We start from the raw sequence: 27,678 nt of genomic DNA, 5'->3' as shown, positions 1-27,678 counted from the left end.
CTTTGGTCAGACCTACGGGAGTGGGGACGGGGCGGGCGGAGGCCGGGCTGCTGAGGTACTTAGGGGAGGAGCCCGAGCCGTCGTTGCCGAAGGAGAGGAGCATGTCTGCAACTCGAGCCAAGAAAGTGAAGATGGCCACCAAATCATGCCCCGAGTGCGACCAACAGGTGGGCGCTGGGGGCCGAGCGCACGAGCAGTCGGGGCGGGTGCGCGCAGTCGGCGGCCGTTGCTTGGCGGCCGTTGGCTAAGCAAAGGCCGCCTTGCCTGGCTCCTGGCGGTCGAGCGGGTGGGCCGGCCCGATTCTTGGTGGCAGCGGCCGGACCCCGGGACCGGTTGGGCGGAGCCACGGGGTTGCCGGGGAAACGACCGGGGCCGGTGACCGGCGGGTTTTCCGCCTGGCGGTGGTCAGACTAGAGGCCCCCGGGTGGTCTGACCCTGCTGCGCGGGAGGGGGCGTGGGTTTGTGTCGGGACCCTACGGAGTCGCCTTGCGGGCCACGGGTGACAGCTCTGGGACCTTGGGGGCCGCGGCCCCAGTGGAGGAGCACGGCCCCTTCTAGTTCCCTTGGGCTGGTGGGAATGCCCGGTGTGCCCGACTCCGAGTGAGTCCAGGCCCCTGGCTCTGAAGGCTCTGTCCTGCCACACAGGGTTGCTTTGTTCCCATTTCAGTTGTGTGTGGTGATCTCCCAAAATTGCCCAGACAGCGTCTTGGGCGGACGCTTAATGACAAAAGGGGCCGCGATGTAATATTAAGTTTTTGCGAATTTGGATTTTTTTCTTCTAGATCTGTTTATTATATTTTTAATGTTGTGTAATCTCTGATTCTTTCATTACATTGTTTTTTTATGGAACATGATTGAACAACGTCCACGATGAAGCCCTTCCCTCCTGGAAGCTCCTCATCCCACCCGTCGCGATAATCACTTATAAATTTGACGTTTCTGTTTCCAGATCTTTTAAAACATTTTTCATGTGGTTTCATTAATTTGAAATGATTCTTGTCTGCACCAAATTCATGTTGCAATGGTTGTAATTAAAAAAAAAAAAACCCGAATTTAAGCATGCCTCATTCTTTACTATAATAGCAGATGTTCTTCTAAGCCTTTCCATCTAATGAGTTAAAACTTCCTCAATTAAAACCATTCGTAAGACCCCCATTTCATGCCAGCATGCAGATATGGGTGTGTTTTCCTTCTCCAGAGTGAATTTTTTCAAAATGACTACCTCTTTCTCCTCCCCTTAAAAAAAAAAAAAAAAAAAATCAAGAGTAATTTGAAATGGCTGGAGACGTTATTTTAGAAGCTGATTTTAGATGCATTCTTTCAGAAGCGATCTTATAGGTTGACCAAATATTGTAACAGAAAACACGTTAAATATTTTAGTATCATTTATGGGTAGTGATAAAAATGTGATGAGAGAAAGGTTGTGCAAGAATACATTTTGTTGAGCCTTACAAGTATGCAGCATCAAAACAATTTGGTCATATTTTCTAAAATAGTTACTTTCACTTACCATTATACTAAATTTGTTAAATTCTAAAAAATTGTACATGGTGAATTAAGTGTGTTGGCAATAATTTCAACTTATTCCAGTTAATTGTTTAAAAGTATAAGGTTTACATGGTATCCATTGTGCATTCCAGTTTCTGTAGGGCACAAGTCATTGCAAATCCTGTTCTTGTTTTACTTGGCAAAAAGTTATCTTTTGGGGAAAATAATCTGTTTTTAATATCCTGGTTAAAGAAAGAGCAAAGGATAATAAACTTGTAGGAGACCCTGACACTGTTCAGCAAAACATGAACAGTGTTTTATTTTGAAAGATCACTTTAATTTCATTATACACATATATTCACTTGTATAAAAATAGCTGTATCTTGGTTTGCTGTGGCTGCTATAACAAAACACCATGATGGGGTGGCTTAATCCACAAAAATTTATTTTCTTATAGTTCTGGAGCCTGCAAGTCCAAGATCAGTATTCTGGTGAGGACTTTCTTGGCTTGCAGATGCTGGCTCTCTTTATTACTATGATGATGATGATTATGATTTTTATTTAGCTTTTATTTTGTGATCCTCTTACCTCAGCCTCTAGAGAAGCTGGGATTCCAGCCATGTACCACTGCATCTGGTTTAGCTGGCTGTCTTCTGAGTGGCAGCGACAGGGCAAACTCTCTCATAAGGTCACTAACCTGATTATGAAGGTACTATCTCCTGACCTCATCTAAACCTTACTATTTCTTTTAAGGCCTTATCTTCAAAACCCATCTCATTGGAAGTTAGGGCTTTAGTATGTGAATTTTTGAGTGGATGGTGGGAGGGACAAAATGTGATCATAACAAGCTATTACACAATATGTTCGTGGTTGTTTTGTTCTTTAATCACTTAAAAGAGTATAATATGCATGTTGACAAACTAAAAGTTTTGTTGATTTTTTTTTTTTTTTTTTTTTTGGTGATTCTGGGGATTGAACCCAGGAGTGCTTTACCACTGAGCCACACGCCAGCCCTCTTTATTTTCAACTTTGAGATAGGGTCACACTAAGTTTCAACTCTCTACCTCAGTCTCCTGAATTGCTGGGATTACACACCCCGTGAAAAAGAAGCATATACTTTTAAATAAGCAGAAGATAAGTTTAAATTACTTTTACTAAAAGAAAAATCACTTTTTAAGAATCACTAAGCTTATTATTATGGTGCATGCCTGTAATTGCAGCAACTTGGGAGGCTGAGGCAGGAAGATTGTAAGTTGAGGTCAGCCTCAGCAACTTAATGAGATCCTGTCTCAAAATTTAAAAATTTTAAAAAGCCTGGGAATGTAGCTCAGTGGTAAGGTGCCCTTGGGTCAATACTCAATATCCCCCACCAATTTATAGTCTAAGCTTCTTTTAGTTATAAATTGGAAAAAAATTACAATTAAGAAAGCAATTTTCTAAACAACATTAGAATAATGCTATTACTTTTATAACTTTAAATTACCTAGTGAACATTAACTTTGAATTTAGTTGTTAAACATAGATGTAAAATCTTTAAAGTCTGAGATTTCTATACTTGACTAATTTTGCATATCCTGTGTTCAAGTTTAAAAAAATAAGATACAGAGAAGCAAACAGGAAAGAGCTAGATTTTCAGCTGCTCTATAACATCTCTTTCATTGGCCTCTCAAAAATAATAGTTCTAAGACATCTAAATCACAGTGCTCTTCATTTTCAATGGAGTTTCACATCCACTGACCACTCAAAATTACTAAGCCATTTTGTGTGTAGTAATTTTCAAGATTCTTGCCAGTTTTCTGGTGTCTTTTATGTACTTTTTTACCTTCATTTTTATAAAATATATGTGTCTGCTCTACATAACTTTGGTTCTTTTAGCAGTAAAGAATATACAGTTTAGTTGGATGTGGTGGCGCATGTCTGTAATTCCAACTACTTGGGAAGCTGAGGTAGGAGGACTGCCAAGTTCCAGTTCAGCCTGGACAATTTAGCCAGACCATGTCTCAAAATAAAAAAATATAGAAAGGACTGGGGATGTAGGTTAGTGTTAAAGTGTCCCTGAGTTCAATCCCAGGTATTTCAAGAAAAAATAATTGTAGTAGTTTACCCTCATTTGCAGGGGAATATATTCCAAGATTACCTAGCATATGCCTGAAACCTCAGATAGTAAGAAACTCTGAATGCAATATTTTTTCCTATACATACAAACATACCTCTGCTAAAACAATTTATAAATTATACATAGTAAGAAATCAATAAGCAATAATAAAATACAATCATAACAAATATATTGTAAAAATTATGTGAATGTAGTTTATCTGGATCTCAGGATAGTTTACTGTACTGTGTTCACCCCCCCCCCCCTTTTTTTTTATTTTAGGTAATTAAAACTTCAGAAAGTGAAACTGGATAAGGTGGAACTACTGTAAATGAGTTCTCTGTAATATGGTTATTTTAGAGCTTTTGAAATATCAGTAAAGCAATGTAGGACCAGGATCTTTTTTTTTTTCAGTACTTAAAAAAACTGTTTTACTTAAAATACAACAAATATATGTACTTTTGAAGAAATGAGTTGATAAATAATAAATCATCAATAAACAATATTTTTGGTTTTTTTAAATTTTAAAATTGTGAAAGTATAGCATTAGATTTTTTATTACAATTGTCTTCAGTATTATCAACTGAAATTTAAGGGAAGTTTTGGATATTTGCATAAGATCCAAATTATTTTAGTTAATATAATGAGATTAGTATTGCTTAAGTTACCTAACCTATTTCATAGTTTTTTTTTTTTTTTTAAACAGAATCTAGGGTGTGGTGATGATTGGTGGTTTTGTTTCTAGGGCAGTAGTTGGGAGGGACTTTCCATTTTAAACAGGACTTTAGAGTAAATTAGCTGATACACACAAAGATTTCTTGATCAGAACTCATTAAGAGATGAAGATCAAATTATTAATTGAGTTAATGTGTGTGCATCTGGATCCCAAAGCCCTATGTGTATTTCTCATTTAACTGCTGCACTCTCCTAATTCTGGATATAACATAGGTTGATATGATTTTCTTTTGTATGACAGACATCTAAATTTATTGGATTCTCGTAGTTGGAAGAAAATGCTTGCTGATTAGGATTAGCAAAGGAGCTGTTGATGTTGAGTAAGAACATCATGCTTCTGTGTTTTTTGGATAGCATTAAATAGTTTACATTATTGTGGAGGCCCTTGTGATATGTTTAGGTATAAAGGAAATAAGTACCTTATTATTATTATCATCTTATTATTCAGAGAAACCAAACAATGTGAATTTTAAAAATGATAATCAATTTTGGCAGATTTTACACTATTAAAAATGTAACATTACATTTTTCATCAAGGTTTGGAAGGAATCTCATTACAATCTTAATAAAATAAGCTTGTTAGACATATCTTTTTATAGGATCATTGTTATATCTCTTAAATGCAAATTAGAGATCCTTTGTTGGGTATTTTTATGCAAAGAAAAAGAACTCTTCTGCCAAAGTTTCAATTTAGCTTAATTAGATGGAATATATTCTAGAATCTGAGACATTTTGTACATATATGGATAAAAAGCTTTATAATTATAACTTAAGCAGAGCAACTGGCAAACGGAATTTATCTTACCCAGAGAATTTCAGTTTTCTGGCTATAATTACTCAGAGAGTACTTTTTTGTTAAGATTAGTTTCTGACTTTTGGTGAAATTGTGATTCCAAGGATTATTAACTAAATATTAATGAAATGCTTATGGTGGGGAAACTAAAAAAATTTAAATGATTTTTAATAATATGTATCTATTGAAATATTTATAGGTATGAAATTGAGAAAGGAATATAAGTATTTTGCAGATTTGGCAACAGAAGCCTATAAAAGAACTAAAGTGTTTAGTCTAAGATTGTTCCTGGAGTTGAGACTTTAAGATCTTAGATCTCAACTCCTACGTTCTATTTTAATTATATTATATTCCCCCCCATCCCTCCCCTCCTCCAAAAAAAAAAAAAAAAAAAACCTGGTGGTTATAAAATGTTAAAGTCCCCTCTCTTGTTAGAACCCTGAGGTATTTTTGGTTCTTCCCACTGTGGTCAGTTTGGTCCTAAGTCTTGTTTTTCCTGGTTTTGAAACATCTGGTAAATCTACCTCTTCTCCATTTTCATTCTCACTATTCCAGTTGAGCCTTCATAATCTTATACTGGGATTACAGTTTGTTCTGCAGCATAAACTGCTATCAATTAACATTTTAGGAAATGATACTTTTTCCTATGTACCTCCTCTGGTTTTGACCCTGAAAAGGTTTTCTCTTGATTACTCATATCCGCACATATTTGTCATGCGTTTACTGTTATGGTATTAGTATAGTAAGCACTAGGAGAATGTGAATATGTATATAATTTGTTGTAAGGAGGTAGGGTTTAAATAAATCAGATTGCCACTTATCATTCATTTGTGGAGATAATATGCACTGAAAATCTAATAGAAAAAGTAATATATTTTTATTTTTTTCCCCACAGGTTCCTGTTGCTTGTAAATCATGTCCCTGTGGTTACATATTTATTAGCAGAAAACTTTTAAATGCAAAACACTCAGAGAAATCACCATCTTCTACAGGTAATAGAGTTTAATATTAAAATATTAGCTATTAGAGGGATGTAACTCAGTGGTAGAGTGCCTTAGCATGCCTGAGGCTTTGGGTTTGATGTCAGTGCGTGCACAAAAAGAGTTGTTAGAAATTGGCTTATGATTGGTTCATTTCATTTAAATGGTTAACTACCTTGTAATGCTTATAAAGTTTATAAAAAATATTTATTTTAAATTTTATTATTTTTTTGAGAAGCTAAGCAGTAATTGATGTTGAGTAATTATACATATCCTAGTTCCCTCTGAAATTCCACCTTCCTGCTTCCCCCATCCCAAGTAACCACTGCTGCTTTCTACCTCTGTTCATCTAAATGGAATCATATAGTATGTATGATACTCTTAACCTGGTTTCTTTTACTGATCACAATTATTTAAGATTCAACCCAAGTTTTATGTATCAATAAGGTTTAATTTCTTTTTATTACTTAGTAATAATATTTGTATAGTTATGCCACAATTTGTTTATCTACTCATCTGTTGGGTTTTTTTCCTCCAAAAGCTCTTGTAAAATTTGCAACATTTCCAAAGTGTTTTTTGGTGGTATTGTTGTTTTTTTTAATCTAGTCACTGAAAAAATACATCTTGGTTTTGTGTGAATATATTTTTTATTGTTTATTCATAATTCTCTGAGACTGTCTAAAATAATCTTATTTGAATTTATTACTTTTCTGTTAATATAGTCAAATGGGTTTATTCAGTAAAAGACAAAATTTTGTTAAGCATTCTTTGATGAAATCATAGCCTCATACACTGGTATCAAAATAAGATTAGACTGATAACAAAGACACAGTGAGTACCTACATGCTGGGTGCTGTTCTAAACTTTGGTTATAAATCTGTGAATTTACTCTAAATGCTGGTTCACTGCTATTATCGAGTTTATATTCTCGTGAGAGGAAGATAGTGAACAGATAATGGGCAATATTACCTTGTGATAAATGCTTTGTAGAAAATTAAGGTATCATACTAGCATGTGACTAGAAGGCTACTTTTGACTGGACGGCATCTCTGAGGAGGTGATATTTAATTGAGCTTGACTGGGAAGATGGGGTGGGCCATGATGAGGTCAGGGAGAGGAACATTCCTGACAGATGGAAATAGCAAATGCAAAATTACAAGGCTGGATAAAGTTTTTAAATTTTAGAAACAAAAATGCCTAGTGTGGTTACATCCTAGACAGTAAGATAAGAAGTCTGAGAGTCCAGAGGGATAGGCAGGCCATATTATGTAGAGGTTTGTAAACCAGAGTAACAAATTTGAATTTTGTTTTTAAAAGGTTGGGAGAAGCTATCCCTGGATTTTAATTTATAATTAAATTTCTTAAAAGTAAGATTTACTTTGGGCAGCTGGGATTGTGGCTCAAGTGGTAGAGTGCTCGCCTAGCACACATGAAGCACTGAGTTCGATCCTCAGCACCACATAAAAATAAAGATATTGTGTCCACCTAAAACTAAAAACTAAAAAAAAAAAAAAGATTTACTTAGGATAATTTGTAGTATATAGGAGAAATTTAAAAGTATTTTTTAAAATTAATTTGTAATACTGGGAATTGAACCCAGGTCCTTAAGCATGCTAAGCATGCACTTTACCACTGGGCTAAGTCCCCAGCCCTAAAAAGTATAATTTCAAAAAAAATTTAACAGTAATATGTATAATGTATAATGACTCGATTTGAGTTATTAACATTTCTGTCTCTTCTAGCATTATTATTTCTCTGTTTTGGGAATCTTTGGACCCTTCTAATTATTTTGAAATATATCATAAATTTTTGTAGAGTATAGTTTCCCTACTATGCTATAGAATACTAGAATTAATTCCTCCTGTGTAACGCTGTACTTGGTACCCTTTATCCAACCTTCTGTCTATCCTCCACCTGCTTTACCCTTCCTAATCTCTAGTGACCGGTGTTCTATCCTCTTTTGAGATATTAACTTTTTTAGCTTTCACATGAGTGATGAAAATATGCAATACTGTCTTTTATGTGTCCAGTTTATTTCACTTAACATGATGCCCTCTAATTGTATATATAGTGACACAAACGACTTTCTTTTTTGTGGAGGAATACTAGGGATTGAACTCAGTGGCACTCAACCACTGAGCCACATCCCTAGCCCTGTTTTGTATTTTATTTAGAGACAGGGTCTCACTGAGTGGCTTAGTGCCTCACATTTGCTGAGGCTTGCTTTGAACTTGCAATCTTTCTCCCTTGGACTTCCAAGCTGCGGGAATTACAGGTGTGTGCCACCTCACCTGGCCATGACTTTCTTTTTATGGCTGAATAATATTCCATTGTATGTATACCACATTTGCTCTACCCTTTTGTACACTGATGGACACTTAGGTTGATTTTCAAGATACGGATTTCACTATTGTGAATTGCGCTGCAATAAATATGGGAGTGCAGGTGTCTCTTTGATACATTTGATTTTATTTTCTATGGATATATACCCAGTAGTAGGGTTGCTGGATCATGTATGATAGTTCTAGTTTTAGTTTCTTGAAGACCTCCATAGTGTTTTCCATAGTGGCTATACTTATTTACATTTCCACCAACAGGGTTTAACAGTTTTCTTCCTCTACATCCATACTAACATTTCTTAATTTTTTTGTTGTTTTGATAATAGCCTTTCTAGCATGGGTAAAATGATATCTCATTGTAGTTTTAATTTGCATTTACTTGATGATTTTGATATTAAGCATTTCATCTACTTATTGGCCACTTGTATATCTTCTTTTGAGGAATGCCTATTTAGATTTTTTTTGCCCCCTCCTTTTTTTTTTTTTTGGTACCAGGAATTGAACCCAGGGGACTTCACCTCTGAGTCACATCCCCAGCCCCCGTTTTTTATTTTGAGACAGGGTCTCATTAAGTTTCTTACCATCTCGCTGAATGGTTGAGTTGGCCTTGAACTTGTGATCTTCCTGCCTCAGCCTCCTGAGCTGCCGGGATTACAGGCATGTGCTACCACACCTGGCTCTTCACCCATTTTAAAAATCAGATTGTTTTCTAGCTGTTGAATTGCGTTTCTTAAATATTTTGGATATCAATCCCTGTTGGTTAAATAACTTCAAAGTATTTTATTACATTCTTCAGGTTGTCTCTTCATTCTGTTGATTGTTTTTTTTTTTTTTTTCCTTGTACAGAAGCATCTTAGTTTGATATAATTCCACTTGTCCATTTTGATTTTTATTACCTGTGTTTCTGGGATCTTATCTACTCCCCTCCCCCTGAAAAAATCACTGTCTGTACCAATGTCTTAAAGTGTTTCCTTTCTTTTCTAGTAGTTTTTTAGTTTCAGGTCTTAGGTCTTTGATCCATTTTGAGTTGATTTTTATATATGGAGAGGGTTAGGGATCCAGTTTCATTCTCCTGCACATATATATACAGTTTTCCCAGTACAATTTATAAAGAGAATTAACCTTCCTACAATGCACTTGGCAACCTTTGTTGAAAAATCAGGTGACTCTGTGTATATGGATTAATTTCTGGGTTTTCTGTTGTTTCATTGATCTCTGTGTTAGTTTTATACTGGTACCACACTGTTTGGTTACTGTAGCTTTGTAGTATGTTTTGAAGTCAGCTATGGTAATGCCTCCACCCAGCTTTGTTCCTTTTGCTCAGAATTGCTTTGGCTATTCAGGGTTTTTTGTGTTTCCATATGAATTTTATGATATTTCCCCCTCTATTTTGGTGAAGAATGTCATTGGCATTTTTAAAAAATATTTTATTTTTTTAGTTGTAGATGGACACAATATCTTTATTCTTACTTATTTATTTTTGTATGTGGTGCTGAGGATGGAACCCAGTGTCTCACACATTTTAGGCAAGCACTCAGCCAATGAGCTACAACCCCAGACCTGTCACTAGCATTTTTTAAAAAAATATTTTTAGTTTTAGATGGACACAATACCTTTATTTTGTTTATTTAGTTTTTTTTACGTGGTGCTGGGGATCGAACCCAGTGCCTCACATGTGCTAGGCAAGTGCACTGAGCCACAACCCTACAATGCAATGGGGGTTGCATTGAATCCGTAGATCACTTTTGATATGGATATTTTAAAACAAGTAAATAAAGGCATTGTATCCAACTACATTCCCCCCCCAAAAAAATATTAATTCTTCTAATCTGTGAACACAAGGGGATATCTTTTCATTCTTCATTTCATATTTTCATTTTCTTTCATCAGTGTTTTGTAATTTTCCCTGTAGAGCTCTTTTTCTTTCTTGGCTAAATTTAATTCCTAGGATGTTTTGTTGTTGTTTTGTTTTGCATTTTTGGTAGCTAGTATGAATGGGGTTGTTTTCTTAATTTCCTTTTCATCAAGTATGCTATAAGTATATAAAATGCTATTGTTTTTTGTTTGTTGATTTTGTATCCTGCAATTTTACTGAATTTGTTATCAGTTTTATAGTGGAGTCTAGGTGTTTCTCCATATTAAATGTTACTACCTGCTAACAGGGATAATTTGACTTCCTCCTTTCTGATATGGATGCTCTTTACTTCTTGTTCATGCCTAAGAAGAGTGTTTCTGGATATTGTTTTGTTCCAGACCTTAGAGGAAACAGTTTTAGTTTTTTACCATTCTTTATGATGTTGGCCATAAGTTTGTCATAGGTAGCCTTTATTGTGTTGATGTATGTACCTTCTACACCTAATTTTTGAGAATTCTTTTTTCCATCATGAAGGAATCTTGAGTGAGAATAGTGTAATTTTAAAATCACTACAGTTTATCAAGTGCTTAATGAATGTTGTAAATTGGATCTAGACCACTACAAGGAAAATCAATTGCTAATATCTGAAAGATATTAGAAATGAAAATTGCTAATATCTGAAAGATAATCTACTTCATTAATAATAGTGTGGTTGAAATGAAATACCTGTTTTTTGACCACAGTCTGACAAAAATGTAAAGAACTTTGTCTTTATGAACATGGCAAACCTAGGTACTTTCATTATTAATAGGAGCATAACTTGGCAAAACTTCTTTAGAGAGCAATTTGGGGAGTGGTGTCGGGAGGTACTGGGGATTGAACCCAGCAGTATGCTACATCCCCAGACTCTCTTGTTTTTTATTTTGAGACAGGGTCTCACTGAATTGCTTAGGGTCTCTAAGTTGCTGAGGCTGGCCTTGAAGTTGGAATCTTCCTGCTTCAGCTTCTTAGTTACTATGGTAACATGCATGCACTATCATTCCCAGTTTGGAGGGCAGTCTTAAAATAGTAGTTTTAAAGACACATAACTTAGAATCTGAGGGTTTTTTATGAATAGACCTATAACAGCATAATTATTTATATACTCAAGGATATGTTTTTTAGGGAACAGTATAGAAAAAAATAATATAGATTTTTATGTACTGACATGGAAAAACCTCTAAAACAGTGTTAATTTGTTAATTTAAGAAAAAAGTACAAAAGAATGCTTGTAGCATGAGCTCATTTGATTTTTAAAACCCCACTAAAAATTCTCTTCTCCGTACTGGCTATAAAAGCCAGGGACTCAAACATGCTATGCAAGTGTTCTACCAGTGAGCTATACCTCCAGCCCCACCAAATGGATTTCTGTATGTGATATTAATCAGTAAAAGTGAATCATTACTAATGCTCAAATTATAATTACTCATTCTAAAAATGAAATTAAAACTGTAAAAGATAATTTAAATTTTAGAGGACCATGTAACTATTATCATATACAATTTTTTTAATATTTATTTTTTAGTTTTCGGTGGATACAACATCTTTATTTTTATGTGGTGCTGAGGATCGAACCCAGTGCCCCGTGCCTGCCAGGCGAGCATGCTACCGCTTGAGCCACATCCCCAGCCCTTCATATACAATTTTTATGTTGTGTAGGAGGAAAAGAATCTGATAGGTCGAATAGATTTATTTAGGTATGAATTGTTCAGAACTCCTGTTTTTGAAATATACCTTCATAATACATAGAAATAAAGAGAAAGTAGAATAATTTACTATAGAAGTTAATCTAATTGAAAATAATGTATAAAATAATCTATTGTAGAAATTAAGATTTTTTAAAGGTTTAAAATTAATTTTGGTGAAAGGGAGAAATGAGTGTTACAAATAAAACTGTGTTAAGAAGTATATTGGGTGATATGTCGGTATTACAGACTAACTACAGTGTTTTCAGCTGAGCATTCAGGTGGAGCATGCCTGTAATCCCAGTGACTCTAGAGGATGAGGCAGGAGGATTACAAGTTTGAGGCCAGCCTCAGCAATTTAGTGAGGACTTAAGCAACTTAGTGAGACCCTGTTTCAAAATAAAAAACAAAAGGGCTGGGGATGCCACTCAGTGGTAAAGTGCTCCTGATTTCAATCCCCACAATCAGAAAAAAAAAAAAAAAAGTGCACAGTGTTTTGTAAAAGTTCCTAGAACCTCAGACAATTAATTTTTCTTTGATGCCTTTCCAAGTGAGTTAAATGTATGTCAGTTCATTTATTTATTTATTTTTGTATGAAATTGAGGTAAGTTTTTGAAATTAGGATTTAATTTTTAAATTGAATGGTTGAGAATTTAAAAAGTAGCCTTGAAATTTAACTTGAAATTGGCAATTTGAAGAAATTTCTTTGACCCATCAAGTCGCAATTTTTCAACTCAGTGAATATTCAGATATTATTTCAGTTACCATAAGTGTTATGTTTCTTGCCCAATTTAAGTCTTTGTATTCCACATCTGTTTATAGAACAAAATGGGTTAAAAGAGGGATTAAAGAAACATTGTGTTGGGAGTGTTTATACTGTGAGTTTTGAGCTTTGTGGTAGTTTCTAATCAAACATTTGGTCAAGGGACCATTAATTAACTCATTTTGTTCTAGATCTTTTCAGTTTGGTTTACCAGAGGAGATTTCAAGTGGTTAGTAACATCAGAGGTGCCATTTTGCATTTAATTCCTGTGGCTATATATTTTCCTTTCTAAAATTTAATTATAAGCCTTATGAAAGCAAAAGTAAAATGAAATTCTAAATGAGGTACTAATCCACAAAAGACTTCCTCTATAGGTGAGGAAAAAGGGTTCACCTGGTACAAAAAGAAATTGCTTATTAGTATTTTAACTCTATATTTCTCAGTGAGTATATGTTTTACTGTAAACTTAGTCAAAATACCTCCCCATTTTTAATTGGGAGAAGAAAATAAAGGAAAGTAATTAAACCCAAATTTTTCAAATTATTCTTAAAGATAAATTAACAGGCAACGCTGATAAAATGTCTGAAAATGGCAAATTCACTTTAGTTAAAAATGAAGAAATCATCAGTCCCTTTTGTAAACTCAAAGTGATTGAATATTAATAATTTAGAAGTAAGTAGTCCTTAACTCTGAAAAGGAGATGTGGTATTGTTATTTCAGAAAATGTTGTTCTCCTTATATATTTAAATTGCTATACATTAAAATATGGAACATAGCTTTTATACACTTATCTTTTCACCTGTGGATTAAAAAAAAACCAAAACCAAATACCTTCACCTCTGAACCTGTAGTTTTAGGCTTTTAATGATATATAGAGATGTCTATATTCATCTTGAAGACATTTTCGTAGACTCCTCTGACTTGTAATTAAGACTGATTGTTTTTAAGTTTGCTTCACAGCTGTGTGATTAGGATTTCTTTCTACTATGCTCCCAAGATAATTCTGCTTTTTCTCATATACACGTTTTTCTTACTTCACATATTTTTATTTCTGGAATACATTTCTCAGTAATTATTGTATATATGGGAAAAACCTTTCAGAAAAGGAATGTGATGGTATATTCTATCTTTCATTGTGAATATTTTGCATTCACTTTGATGTTCTTCCTTGGTACTCAGTGAGTACTCTCTGGGGCTGGGCCTGTAGATCAGTGGTAGAATGCCTGCTTGCTTAGCATGTGCAAGGCCTCTGGTTCCATTCCCAGCAACACATAACCAACCCCCACCCCCACATACATACAAACACACACACACACACAAAAAGAAGAAGAAGAAGAAGAAGAAGAAGAAGAGGAAGAGGAAGAGGAAGAGGAAGAAGAGGAAGAAGAAAGAAGAAAGAAGAAAGAAGAAGAAAGAAGAAGAAAGAAGAAGAAAGTGGGTTATTTTCATCTGAAGGCTAAAATCTTCCTATCAAGGCAGTTTTTAATCTATTATTTCTTTTTCCTTGTTGCAATATATATACTGATATTTTGGGTGATGTGTCAGTATTACAGACCACAGAAATTGATACTGTGTTGGACAAATAGTTTATTTTTCCTGTTCACTGTTCAGTGAATGATGAAGCCAAGCTGTACAGGATAAATATCTAGGTTCTTTTCTTCTGTCCTGAGAAGATGTGGCTTTCATATTCTTTGTTATAAGTTAACTATTATACCTCCAGGAATCCCATAATCATTCTAAGCAAGAAGAAGAGAGAAGGGCAGAGAGACTAATTATCCTTATATCTTTGGGGGAAAAAAATCTGGAAACCTAACCCAGTGCCACTTACACGTTATTGGTCAAAACTAAATTTCCTGGCCATCTTACCTGTAGGATAATGTATAGTAGATACTTAGCAATTCTGTTTCATGTTTTAGATTTTTTGGATCTTTCCTTCATTTCTCTTTCTTGTATATTATCAGGCTCTTTTAAGAAGCTAATAAACCAAAATAGAAAATACTGAGGTTCTTATGAATTGTTAGTTCCTTGTTGTATCTCCCCTTCTATAACATTAATGAAGGGAACATTTTACTGGAAAGAAAATTGTATTTTATGGATCACTGGCTATGAATTTTTATAACTAGTTATTACATAAATTCTTACTACTTCCAATTATCCAATTGGCATGATCATTTTGTCCACAATTCACTTCTGCATTTACAAACAGAATTTTCATTATTTATATAAGCACATCTACCAGTGAATATTTAAGACTGAGATGTATCTGATATCCATAATCTGATGCTTTGCAGAAAGTGTAGGAAAGAAGGGTTTTTAATCACTTTTCATTTGAGAGGCCTTATGTAAAAATCAATAATTTAGAAGTTCTAAGTTTCCAAAGGAGATTTTTAAATGCGCCTACTGTAGAAATGGCTACATACATGAGATTTTTAAAAAACGTCCTGCATGTGCACATCCTTTTGTAACTGCTATACCATTTTTTTTTGTTTGTTTGTTTGTTTCAGCTGTTTTTCCTTGCCTGCAAGAGAGGCCTGGATAAGGTGGATATTTTGCCTTGACTTCTTTGATGTCCTGAACTTTGTATAGTTCTTTATTTTTCTCTAATCTGTTCATTATAAATTTAGCTTGCCATTTCTGATTAATATCTTTAATTGTCTTCACTATATTATTAGTTTTTGTTCTGAAGCTCTTGCTGGTATTTGACAGGTTAATGTCTGTTTTTCAAATTCAAATAAATTATCCAGATCCTTACCCCTAAAGCTTTCTGGAATGCTTTAGTCCACCTGACTTTGTGAGAATTATGCTTCTTTTATAAAGTTTTTAAGACATTTGGATTTATAAAATCTGAATACTTTTGCAATCCTTGAGTATGATTATGTTGAGGCTGGGGACGATGAACAGAAATAACCCTTCTCCTTAAGCATTTTGAACCTGTGTGTATTTGGGTACACTGAGCTGGGGAAACTATTTTTATTTTGATAAGTGATGTTGAATATCTTTTCATTTGCTTGTTGGCCATTTGTAGATATTCTTTGGAGAAATGTTTATTCAAGTCCTCTGCCCATTTTTTAAAAATCTTTATTTTTTTATTTATTTTTATGTGGTGCTGAGGATTGAACCCAGTGCCTTACATGTGTGAGACGTGTTCTGCCACTGAGCCACAATGCCAGCCCCCTCATGCCCATTCTTAAGTTGTTTATTTATTATTGAGTTGTAGGAATTCTACTTATATGTACATATATATATTCTTGATATTAATCCCTTATCTGTTAATAGTGATTTGAAATTTTTTTTCCTGTTCCACGTGTTGACTTTTCACTGTTAATAGTGTCTGTTGATGCACAATAGTTTTTAGTTTAGTTTTTTTTTTTTGCGGGGTGGGGTAGGGTGCTAGGGATTGAACCTAGGGGTGCTTAGCCACATCTCCAGTCCTTTTTATTTTGAGACAGGTCATCTTCTTGCCTCAGTCTCCTGACTTGCTGGGATTACAAGTTTACACCATGCTAATTTGTTTGTTTGTTCGTTTGCTGGGAATTGAGCATCGGCAACTTGTGCATGCTCTAGGCAAGTACTTTGCCGCTGGGTCACATCATCAACCCAAAACCTTTTAATTTTTTTAAAAATATTTTTTTAGACATTGGTGGCCCTTTATTTTGTTCATTTATTTATATGTGGTGCTGAGAATTGGACCCATTTTCTCACACATGCTACAGAAGCACTAAACCACTGAGCCACAGCCCCAGCTCCAGAAACCTTTTAATTTTGATGAAGTCCCGTTTGTCTGTTTTTTTTTAGTTGCTGTGTTTTTTGTATCATATTAAAGAAGTTATTGCCAAAATTAAATGTCATGAAACAGTTCCATTATATTTTTTCTAAGAGTTTTATGTTTATGAGTTTTATGTTTAATAGTTTATGTTTAGGTCTTTGACTCATTTTGAGTTTGGTATATGTTGTAAGGATCCAGTTTCATTCTTTTGCATGTCGATATCCAGTTTTCCTATCATAACTTATTAAAAATACTGTCCTTTCCTCAGTGAAGGATTCTTGAAGTTTTATTAAAAGTCATTTGACCATATATGTGTTTGTGAACTCTTTGTTTTCCTTTGATCTGTATGTTTGTCTTTATGTTAATACTACACTATTTTGATTACTCTAGTTTTGTAGTAAGTTTTGAAAAGAAGGGAGTGTGAAATCTCTTTACTTGTACATTTTTAAGGTTGATTTCATATGAATTTTGGAATAGATTTTTCTGTTTATGCACAAGAATCTTATTCTTAACAATATAATCTCCTTTCATAGCTTTCCGAAGATACACAATAATAGAATGTTTTAAAATTTTATTCTTGTTTCCTTGATCCTTCTCTCATACTTTTTATTTTCCTCAAATTGTTGGTAATCCTTGATTTCCTGTTTTAATAACAGTTTTTATTAGTGTATAATTGGGAGGAGTTTAGCAGCAGTTTTGGATGTGCATTAGGTAAGCATGCAGGATACTGCTTAGTAATATCCTTGTTATTACTAAAATAAGCAAAGCTTCATTCTGGAACAGGATGTGAAATCTCATAGAGTATTTCATTCTTGTGAGGAGTTGCCTTTTTTCTTTTAAGGCTTAAAGTTCTCTTGCACATTGCTCTGTTTTTTGCATTTTATTTCTGTATGTTAGTTGCTCTCTGTATATAGATTCAGTTATTGTGCAGTAGTTCTATAGTTTTTCTGATGATCATGCAGTGGCCTGCTTCCCATTTCTGTACTTTTTATTGTGTTCTGGAAATATCTTTAGGACTCTCTTAGTAAGAACAACTCTCTCCCTTCTATAGGAGCTATAATTTATTCCTATTTTGGGTTATCCTTCTATTCTAGTTTCATTTCTTTTTCTTTTTTTTTTGCTTTGGTAGTTGGAAATGGACAGAATGCCTTTATTTTGTTTATTTATATGCGGTGCTAAGGATTGAATCCAGTGCCTCACAAGTACTAGGCAAGTGTTCTTCCACTGAGTTCCAGCTCCAGCCCTCTATCCTGATTTCTTAATCAGAACCATTGGCTTTCTACTTTGCTGAAATTATGTAATTTTTGGATCACTAGTAGCACCTTTTCTTTGTTTCCAGCACAAATTTATTTTCCCTTTTCTCACATTTACCTTCATTTCAGTAGAATTTTGAGGTGGTGGTGAGGAAAATGTGTATACTGAGTCTGATTTTATTTATTTGGTAATACTTAATATGTGGAGTTTATGTTCTACATTCTGTGAAAAGACAACGGAATCCCACTTTCATAAAGTATATTTTGATGGGGGAGACATTAAACATATTAGTAAATATATTATAGATTGCAGTAGGAGATGATAGGAAGTAAGTTGGTTAGGAGATTCAGAGGGAGTGACAAATAAATTATGGCTGGGCTGGAGGTGTTGCTCAGTGGTAGAGTGCTTACTTATGTGCTCAAGGCCCTGTGTTCAATCCCTAGCATCACAGAAAACAAAACAAATAACCCCCAAAACATTTAGGAACATATAGATGGATATCTGAAGGGAGAAAGCCAGTCTCATGAAGACCTCTTTGAGGAGAGCTCTAGGCAGGAGGATTACAGATACTTAGACTCAGGCAGAGGGAGGAGCTTGTTTTATTAAAAAAAAGGTATGTCTAGATTGTAGTTAATGATGTGGTATAATATGCAATAGAATTGGAGAGAAAGATGAATGTTGGATCTTATGGGAACTTGTGGTTAGGAATCTTAATTCTAAACAGTGGAAAACTAATGAAAGCCTTTTCATCATTTTCAAAGTTAATGAAAGGCCTTCATGAAGGAAAGATATACAATTTTTTAAAAAAGATAATATTGGCTGCTATGTAGAGAAAGGGTTTGATTAGGATGTTGCACATGGAGAAATGAAGATTATGGATATATTTTGGTAAGAGTATGAATGGACCTTTATGGTGGTATAAGAAGCGAGACGAATCAGTTGGCTTGTGCAACTGGTTGGTGTTTTTTTACTAATACGATGAAGGTTGGAGAATAAGCAAATTGGAAAGAGGAAGCAAATTATTTTTAATACATTTAAAATACTTAATATAAGTGAAGTTGTCTGGCAGTTTAGGGAAGAGATTAGAGCAGAAGATATAAACTTTGAAGCTACCATAACAGTAGTGTTTGATACTGTGGGTCTGTAAAAGTTAAAATGATAAAGGAAAAAGAGCTTAGAACAGGTCCTTGGGGCTTTAACATTAGAGATTGAGAAAGCACCTAGGGAAGGGAACACAGCAAAAGTAATAAAGAGGAATGGCTGGGAAATCTAAAGAGCCTGAAAATCCAGTGAAGAAATAATTTCAAGGAGTGGAGTGGTCATCTTTATTGAATTTTTTGAAAGATGGTTTAAGATGATAAAAAGTGAAGTTTCTCAAATTGAAGTTGATTTGAAAATAGAGGTGTGTTTTTTTTTTTTGTTTTTTTTTTGTTTTGTTTTTTGTGCTTGATGTTCAATTTCACTGAATTGAGAACTGTTTACTAGCATGTATTGAAGAGTAAATTGGAGGTGAGAAAGTACAGGCACCTCTTTGAGAGTGTGGTTGTGAAGAAATTTGCAGAGATGGGTGGGTAGCTGAAGAAACAAACCTGAATTCACTGTTAAACCTTGAGAGGCGTACTGTGTAAAGTATTACTTATCACTTTATTTTAACCTTTTTTTTCTTTTGAGAAATTCTAAACATACAAAAAAGTAGACTGTAATCAACCCTGACTTATCCATACCTACAACCTCTTCCCTTGATTATTGTTTTGAAGCAAATATCGTATAATTTCAGGATTCTAAAAGATAGACCTTTAAAAACTAACATAATACCATTATAACAATAAAAAATTAACAATCATTTGTTAATATCAGGTGTCCAAATTGTGTTCAGATTTTTACTTTACTCTTAAATGATTTTAAAGTTTTGAAAAAAAAGATTCCAAGTAAGTTCCATAAATTACATATGGGTGGTGTATTTTTAAAAATTTTATTCTAATTTGTTATATATGACAGTAGAATGCATTTCAACTCCTACTACCCATATAGAGCACAATTTTTTATGTCTCTGGTTGTACACAAAGTAGAGTCACACGATTCATGTCTTCGTATGGGTGATGTGTTTTTAGTTCTCTTTTTATCTACTGTTTTCTTTCTTTTCCCCTTATAAATTGTATGTTGAAAAGCTGCTTTACCTGTCCCTTTGAATGTACCTAGCCATGGTATAGGTTCTTTTAGTTTTTTTTTTTTATGTTGTAAGTTGGATCTAATGGTGATGAGACTGAATTTTTTTTTAACATAATTAGTAGGTAGTAATGTGTATTTCTGTTAGTAGGCATTTAAAGTCTGCTTATTTCTCTTTGAGTGATGTTAGCAGTTATTAATGTTTAGTGCTTAGATCAGATTGAAAAATGGTGAGACTCTAATTCTGTCATTCCTTATTCTTTCCTTTTAAGTTTTCAAAATAATGAATTGATTCTTACAGTAACTTCCTATAGTGGCCATGTAGTTTTTACTTTTAATGTTGTGTACTCAGGGCTTTAAGTATATTTGGTATGTTTTAGTCTGTTGTTGTTTTTATTTTATTGATGTTCATATTGTCTTATACTCAATGGGAGCCTTTTCAAATTGGACCCTGAGTCTTAACAGCCCTGATTAATAACTTTTTCCCATCTAGAATAATTAAATGTTATTTTATCATCCAGTATATGTTGAATCTCTGACCTAGAATTTACTAATTCTCTAAAAGTATAGTACTAAGAGATAATAATTATTATTTTTAACAATGGCCTTTTAAATTTACTGTATAGTCTTTTAAATTGTTTTTCTTTAGTTCTGGGGATATGAATTTTTCCATTCATTTTGCCCTCTTACCATTGTGATCTTAGGCATTTGTGGAATTCTCTTTCTTGCTTTTGAATTCAGGTATGTATTAAAAGAATTTTTGTTTGTTCTTTAAATTATTTTTTTTTATCCAGCATTTTGATTTATTTGGAGTAGGGTGGGTGGTTTTTTGAGTTAATTAAATCACCAAATTAGTAAAGTTCCTCTATTGCCATTCCATTTATGGAGCAACATTCTCTTATATCAGTAATTGCCTCTTATGTGGCTTACGTGAAAACTACTCAGTTTTATAATGTTTTTAAAAGATTTTCTGTGGGCGCTCTCTATTTGATTTTTTAAAATATTCTATTTTTTACTTGTAGCTGGACACAATACCTTTATTTTATTTATTTATTTTTATATGGTAAGGATTGAACCCAAGGCCTAGCACATGCTAGGCAAGCGCTCTACCACTAAGCCACAACCCCAGCCCCTCTATTTGATTTTTATTGTAACCTTAGCATGTTATACATAAGGTTAGTTTTGCTTCTGCATATTTGACATATTTCAGTATATAATTCAGGTAGGAATGGAGTTCTTTTTATTCCTTTTCTTTTATAATTTTTAGCTTGGAAACAGAAACGCAGAAAGGTTGCTGTGGAATTGTTCAAACTTTTAGGGGCTGAAATTAAAGCTGTCAAATGAAACTTTTGTTTTCTCTTTCAAAATTTTTCTACCTCTCATGTGTAATGTGGATCTGAATTCTGTTGAGCTTCTCTTTTTCCTTCGTGGGTTAGGGGAACATATATTGCTGTAGTTTTATAAAATATGCCAGGAAGCATATTCTAGTACTATTTAGAAAGAAAAAGAGAGAATAAACAAGTCTAGGACAAACAGGTCTTGCTAAGCCCTAAAATATATCACTTTTATTCACCCATACAGAAAACAAGCATGAGGCCAAGAGGAGGCGAACAGAGAGAGTTAGGAGAGAGAAGATAAATTCTACAGTAAATAAAGATTTAGAAAACAGAAAGAGGTCTCGAAGTAACAGCCATTCAGATCATATCAGACGAGGAAGAGGAAGACCTAAAAGTGCATCTGCCAAAAAACATGAGGAAGAAAGAGGTATGAATAAATTCAAGCAGCTTTTTTTTCCCCCCAGTATTAAAATTGGTCAGAGATCTTAATTAGATAGTAGTGAAGAAAGTGGAGTCCGGCATGAGCTTCTGGACTTAAAATCACATCTATATTTTAGTTTGAAATATTTCCTCTATGGTAGATGCTTAGTTAAAAAACTCACACAAATTCTTATTGGAAAGATTTAGATTAGGTAAAATCCACTTTGCTATAAACTGGTATTAGTAAAATACACAGATAAGTTTTTTGTTTTTGTTTCCTGGTACTGGGGATTGAACCCAGGAACTCTCTACCACTGAGCTACATATATGTCTAGCCCTTTTTAAAATTTTTATTTTGAGAAAGGGTCTAAGTAGCCCATGCTGGCCTCTAACTTGTGATCCTCCTGCCTCAGCCTTCCCAAGTTGCTGGAAATACAGACATTCCACTGTGCCCAGCCAGAGATAATAATTTGTATATAACATCCTTGAGAAGCATATTAAAATCATTGTACTTTTTTTTTTTTTAAAAAAAAACTCAAGTCAAAGTTCTTTTAAGACTTATTTTAAACTATTATGCCATGAGTTTTAAACATTTAATGTTTGAAGTGTTTTTGGTATGAATTTTTAAAATGTTTATTGGGAGATTTATGTGCTCCCTGCATTGAGGCAGGTTTTGTTAAAATTAGGTGAATTCTTCTTGATCCAAAATGTATTTCTGTTTTTCCTTATAGGTCTTCTCCTTTTTACTTATAAGTAGTCTACAAATAACTTGAACTAAAACTTCAACTTTTTTTTCTTTGATGTATATGTCATTTAAAAAACTTTTTATCATGGAAAATTTCAACATATTCAACAATAGGGAAACTAGTAAAATGAATACCTATATGCCCATGAATGTCTTTTTTAAATTGAGATTTTCAAAGCCAGTAATTAATGAAAAAGGGATACTCTTTATAATTCTTTAAAAACCTCTGTCAAAATGATTTCATCTGTAGTGAAATGCATTTATAGTTTCTTAATATATTTGTGAATTATGCTTTGCTTTTTTTAGTTGTTCTGTGTTAGATACTCAAGTGCTTCCTGCATAAATATATACTGTTGTTATTTGAAACACTGAGGATATTCTGTTTACCATTTCTCTATGTTTTGTATGTTTTTATTTGAATGAAGTTAGTACTGTTGGAGAAAATAACTTCATTGGTATAGCTGTCCTAATTTTTATCAAAGGTGTCTTAAGATAGTGTGACTAAAGGAATGATGTTTATATCATAAATTGACTATCCATGAAGACTGTACTTGGGATCTTTAATTCCTTGGATAATTTTACTGTTTTTTTTTCTCTTTCCTTTTTCAATTATGTTTTTCTAGAGCGTTTTGAGTTATTTGCTTAATTTGAATGTGCTTATTTAATAGATCATCAGGATATTTATGTCAAAGGTTATTTTAGAAAGGAAACTGGGTAAAGAAAAGTCAACAGAGAAGAAAAAAGGGAAATATTGCTTGGTCCAGAGAACAACATATTTTTTTCAGTTGATGTAAAGGGAATGTAAATGAAAGAATAGAGAAGGAAATTCTTCTGATGGTAAGAAGAGATAAGAAAACACAATGACAGTCTTTTAGTTGAGGAAATAAAGTCTGAATTGTTTTGCTAAGACTTTACATATACAGACTTGAATATTTATTTCATGATAACTTGAAAAAAGAAGCATTTATTTGGCTGTAAAATTTCTCAGGTGGTATTTTAGTGTATTATAGAAAACTTTTAAGGAAGCTATTTCAAGAGTAATATATGCTATTTAAATTTATTTACTTTTAATTCACATTGCAGGAAAATGTTCAAAGCAATTTCTACAGCACAATCTGGAATCTTTTACTTTTAGACTGGAATTCACCAAACTTTTTCTGTAAAAAAATTTACATATTAGATAGTAAATATTTTAGGCTTTGTGTACCATGCAGTCTCTGTCACAACTACTTTACTTTGTCATTATAGCTGGAAATTAGCTACAAAAACAGGAGATGGGTGAGATTTGGCACCCAGATTGTTGTTTTCCAGTTGTTAATGTAGACCATTATTCTCTAAATATATGGATAGAAATTACAAACTATTGAAATGTCTGTATATTTTGGAATAGATTCTTTGGTAATGCTTCTTGTGACTGAGTAGCTATTTAGTTTAATTCTGTTTTTATTGAGTCACTACTCTTAAAGGACACTTAAAATTTTTGAAGCAAGTTTTAACTTTCATTTTAAACATATGATTTAAGGAAAAAAAATCTTACAATGTGTCTAAAAAACCAAAACTTTAAAAATTATCCTTTTTGATTTTGAAAAAGGATAGGAAGAAGGAAAAATGGAAAAGGAAAGTATCCTTATTCCCTCTGCCTCCTACAAGTTTATCTTTAAAAAGTAGAAGTTAAAACAAAGTCTCTAGTCTAGGGAACACCAGACATAGTTGAGGGAGGGCTACTATATTTATCTTAGGAACATTAGGTGAAAATTTGACTTGGTAAATATTGAGTTCTTGATAGATACTGAGTTCTTGGTAAATGTTGAGTTGTGTTCCAAATAAGAGATCAGAAATAATCTTCTCTAGGGAATCTCAAGAGCCCAGGAGAAAAAGCCTAAAATAAAAATACTGTCATTCATTCTTTCACAGTCAAGTTCCACATATGTGTACATGCTTCTAATCACCTTTTTTTGCTAATACTTCTAAATGTGAACACTTTACCAGGAATAGCCCAGATACCTGGAAGAAAGTATCTAATATGTGAAAGGCTGAGACTAAATCAAAAGGTATGAAGGAATAACTTAGAGAAAACAAGTCTTTGCTTGGAAAAGAAAAAAATCAAAACTATCATTAATAATCTTTAGCAAAAGAAGATATAATCATGTAACTAGACCAAATAATATTTGAAAGGCAATTACAGAGGTCAAAAAGGCACCTGAGGAACTTCAAAATATAAACTTGAAAATATTCAGAAGCACCCAAAGCATATATGATTCTCAGAAATGAAAAACCTTAATAGAAAATTTAAAGATAAAATTGAAGAAAAGTTCTAGAAAGGATAGTAATAAGAAAAGAGGTTAAAAAAATAAGATGGAAAAGATAGTAAATTCTCAGGTCTAACATCTATAAATAATCAGTTTCAGAAAGGAAAAAAACCCTAAAAAACACAAAAGATGGAGGAGAAGGAAGTCTTCAATGAAACAATTCAAGAAATGTTCCCAAACCTGAAGGAGCTTGAGTTTCTATATTAAGAGAACCTGTGAAATTCCCAATCTAAAGGATGGTTAAAAATAGAAATGATACCTCAGTGTTTCTTCATATTATATATCTCTAGAAAGAGAAAAATCATTTAGGTTTTCAGAAAAAGGAAAGAATCAAAATGATATTGGAATACAGTGAAATATTGCCTAGCAAGGAACAAATTATTATTATATTAATACCATTGATGAATTTTTAAAACATTGAAAGAAGCTAGACACAAGAGAACATATTATATGACGCCATTTATATAAAGTTTAGTAAGAGAATCTTATGGAAATGGAAATCAGTACAGTGGTTACTGGTGGGCGTAGGAAGGGACTAACTATAAAAGCATGAGGGATTTTCTGGAGTAAAAGAAATTTTGTATATCATCATTTTGTGGGTTATATGAGTGTATGCATTTATCAGAACTCATTAGTTGTCTTCTTAATGTATTTGTGTATTTCACTGTTATGTAACTTTAGTGATAATTTAAAAAATAACTATAAAAAAGTTTTGAAAAAAGATTCAATTCAGGGAAAACAATGTGCAAGAAGAGTGAAATCATTCACATAGTCACTGAAAAATGGGTGTTACTGAAATTGCAATTCATAATGAGAAGGTGAGGGCACAAAACCAGAGTGTTTGTGGTGGGAACAGGAGATGCAAAACAAAAAAAATCCTAATTTTTCATGGTGGAAACTGAATATGTAATGTCTAAACCAATAATTGAATTAGCATCTTCTAAAAAAATTAGAGATAGATATGTTTTTGTAAAAACAAAGAGAAGTAACTGAAAAAAAAATCAGTAGTTGCATCTGGAAAGTGGGAAATTTGCATGGAGGGATGGATGGACTTCTTTTTTTTGGTAACAAGTTTTGTAAAATAATTTGACTAAATTATTTGCATGTTTAATTTTGATTGAAATGTCAAAATAACAAAATCATAGTACAAGCTGAAAAGGGCACTTGGAAAAAACATCCACCAAGATGTTTATTGTGGTTTTGGCTGGCTCATAATTTAATAGGTGGTTTTATCTTTATTTTTTTATCTTTATTTTTCAAATTCTCAATTTTATTTTTTTGTGGTATTAGGGATTGAACCTAGTAATGTTCTGCGTTTGAGCTACATTTTTATTTTGTATTGAGATAGGTTCTCATTAGGTGAAGCTGGCCTTGAATTTGGCAATCTTCCTGTCTCAGCATCCTGAGTCACTAGGATTACAAGCATGATCCACCATGCCCACCTTGTTTTTCAGATTTTCTTACTGTGAACTTGGATTTCATCTGTAATGAGGAGGGGAAGGGTGGAAATAAATGTTGTTCTTGTTTTCTATAGCAGGGCTATAAGGTGACAATATTAATATATTATCATTGATGTTCAGAAATAAACATCTAGGGTTAGAAATTTTGATTGAACTCATAGTAGTGAGGAAAAAGAAATAGATGAGATTCTTATAGAAATGATGTAGCTATTGGACTGTGTATGTATAGAAATAGAGTCTCCATTTCAATACCTTTGTGTAATTTAAAAAAAAATTAGTAGCATAACACTAAACATATTGTACAATTATGTATAATATTTATTGTCATTAAAAGAAATACTTGAAAGCTTTATAATTTTTTTTAAAGTTGCTGCATTTATATTAAGCTTTCCCTTTTTCTTTTAACAGAGAAACAGGAAAAGGAAATTGACATCTATGCTAACCTCTCTGATGAAAAGGCTTTCGTGTTTTCAGTCGCCTTGGCAGAAATAAATAGAAAGATTATCAATCAAAGACTTATTCTCTGATACTTGTCTGCACAATCTGTTGAAACTTTCTTCAGGATTACATCAGCAAATTGTCAAACAGTTGTGGACTCTCAGGAGCATTCTGATTGCATCAATAAGGGCCATTGATTTTTTTTTTTCTCTTTCTATCATTTAGCCTGTGCCACACTTTGGAAACAAAGCTGTAGGCTTGGACTATTTTGGTATTTCCTTGTTTATCAAGGAGAATTGTCAGTGTTTTGTGTTGGCATATAAGTAAGTGTATTTACAAAACAAAGTGCTGGATGGTATTAAGAGGATAAAAAGGGGTAGGACTAACTGCTGAAGTATGAAAACTAGGGAAATAAAATGTTTGATAGTTTTCAGGTTTGCCACCAGAGATGCAATATTTTAAATACTGTCAGAAAGATTGACTTTTAAATATATATAGTTCAGATTTTCAGCTCTAACGGACTGCATATATATAGTTCATTTACTTTTAATAAATTGGCAATTGATATTTTATTGAATGGGGAATTAAGAATATAAACTGTAAATTTTGTCTTACATTGATTTTTTTCTTGGCCATTATTTTTATGACTTAAGGTATGAGTTATATTTTAGGAGATACTTTCCAGACAGTTTGGAAATTTGGGTGCTATATGAAGAAAAACATTTAAGGATATATCATACTTCAGATATTAACACCTCTTTTTCTTGAATGTAATTTATTTATTGGTTAAAAAAAACAAACTTTTCTGCTCTCAAGATGGTGCCTGTTAACCTAAACATAAAATATATTTATTATTATTACATGCAAAATATTTCTTAGATAGCCACTTTTAAGCAGTAATGTTTTATCTGAGTGGATGTTCATTCGTACACATCCTGATGATTATTTAAATTGTTACTTAATCTCCTGGAAGAAAAAATAAATCTTAATATTGAAACTAAGTAGATTAAA

The 27,678-nt window shown here is 33.3% G+C and overlaps 1 protein-coding gene across 2 annotated transcripts; it reads left to right on the top strand.

Annotated features, from left to right (window-relative positions):
- On the top strand, positions 1–27,678 carry C18H16orf87 (chromosome 18 C16orf87 homolog). Of its 2 annotated transcripts, XM_027939013.2 has the most exons (4): positions 4–167; positions 6,007–6,103; positions 21,540–21,722; positions 26,638–27,678. In XM_027939013.2, the coding sequence occupies exons 1-4, from the start codon at positions 102–104 to the stop codon at positions 26,754–26,756; spliced, it is 465 nt and encodes a 154-aa protein (XP_027794814.1). In that variant the 5' UTR covers positions 4–101; the 3' UTR covers positions 26,757–27,678. The 2 variants fall into 2 exon arrangements, with proteins under 2 accessions (XP_027794815.1, XP_027794814.1); XM_027939014.2 differs by lacking the exon at positions 21,540–21,722 and having other exon boundaries at positions 1–167.

This window comes from Marmota flaviventris, chromosome 18, assembly GCF_047511675.1.
Source record: "Marmota flaviventris isolate mMarFla1 chromosome 18, mMarFla1.hap1, whole genome shotgun sequence".
Lineage (NCBI taxonomy): Eukaryota > Metazoa > Chordata > Mammalia > Rodentia > Sciuridae > Marmota > Marmota flaviventris.
This window is presented reverse-complemented; position numbering and strand designations above follow the sequence as displayed.

Excerpts from the sequence above, each read along its gene's own strand:
- C18H16orf87 (XM_027939013.2), top strand. The coding sequence starts at position 102 with ATGTCTGCAACTCGAGCCAAGAAAGTGAAGATGGCCACCAAATCATGC. Across the intron at positions 168-6,006 it reads GCCCCGAGTGCGACCAACAG|GTTCCTGTTGCTTGTAAATC; the intron begins GTGGGCGCTGGG and ends TTTTCCCCACAG. Across the intron at positions 6,104-21,539 it reads GAAATCACCATCTTCTACAG|AAAACAAGCATGAGGCCAAG; the intron begins GTAATAGAGTTT and ends TCACCCATACAG.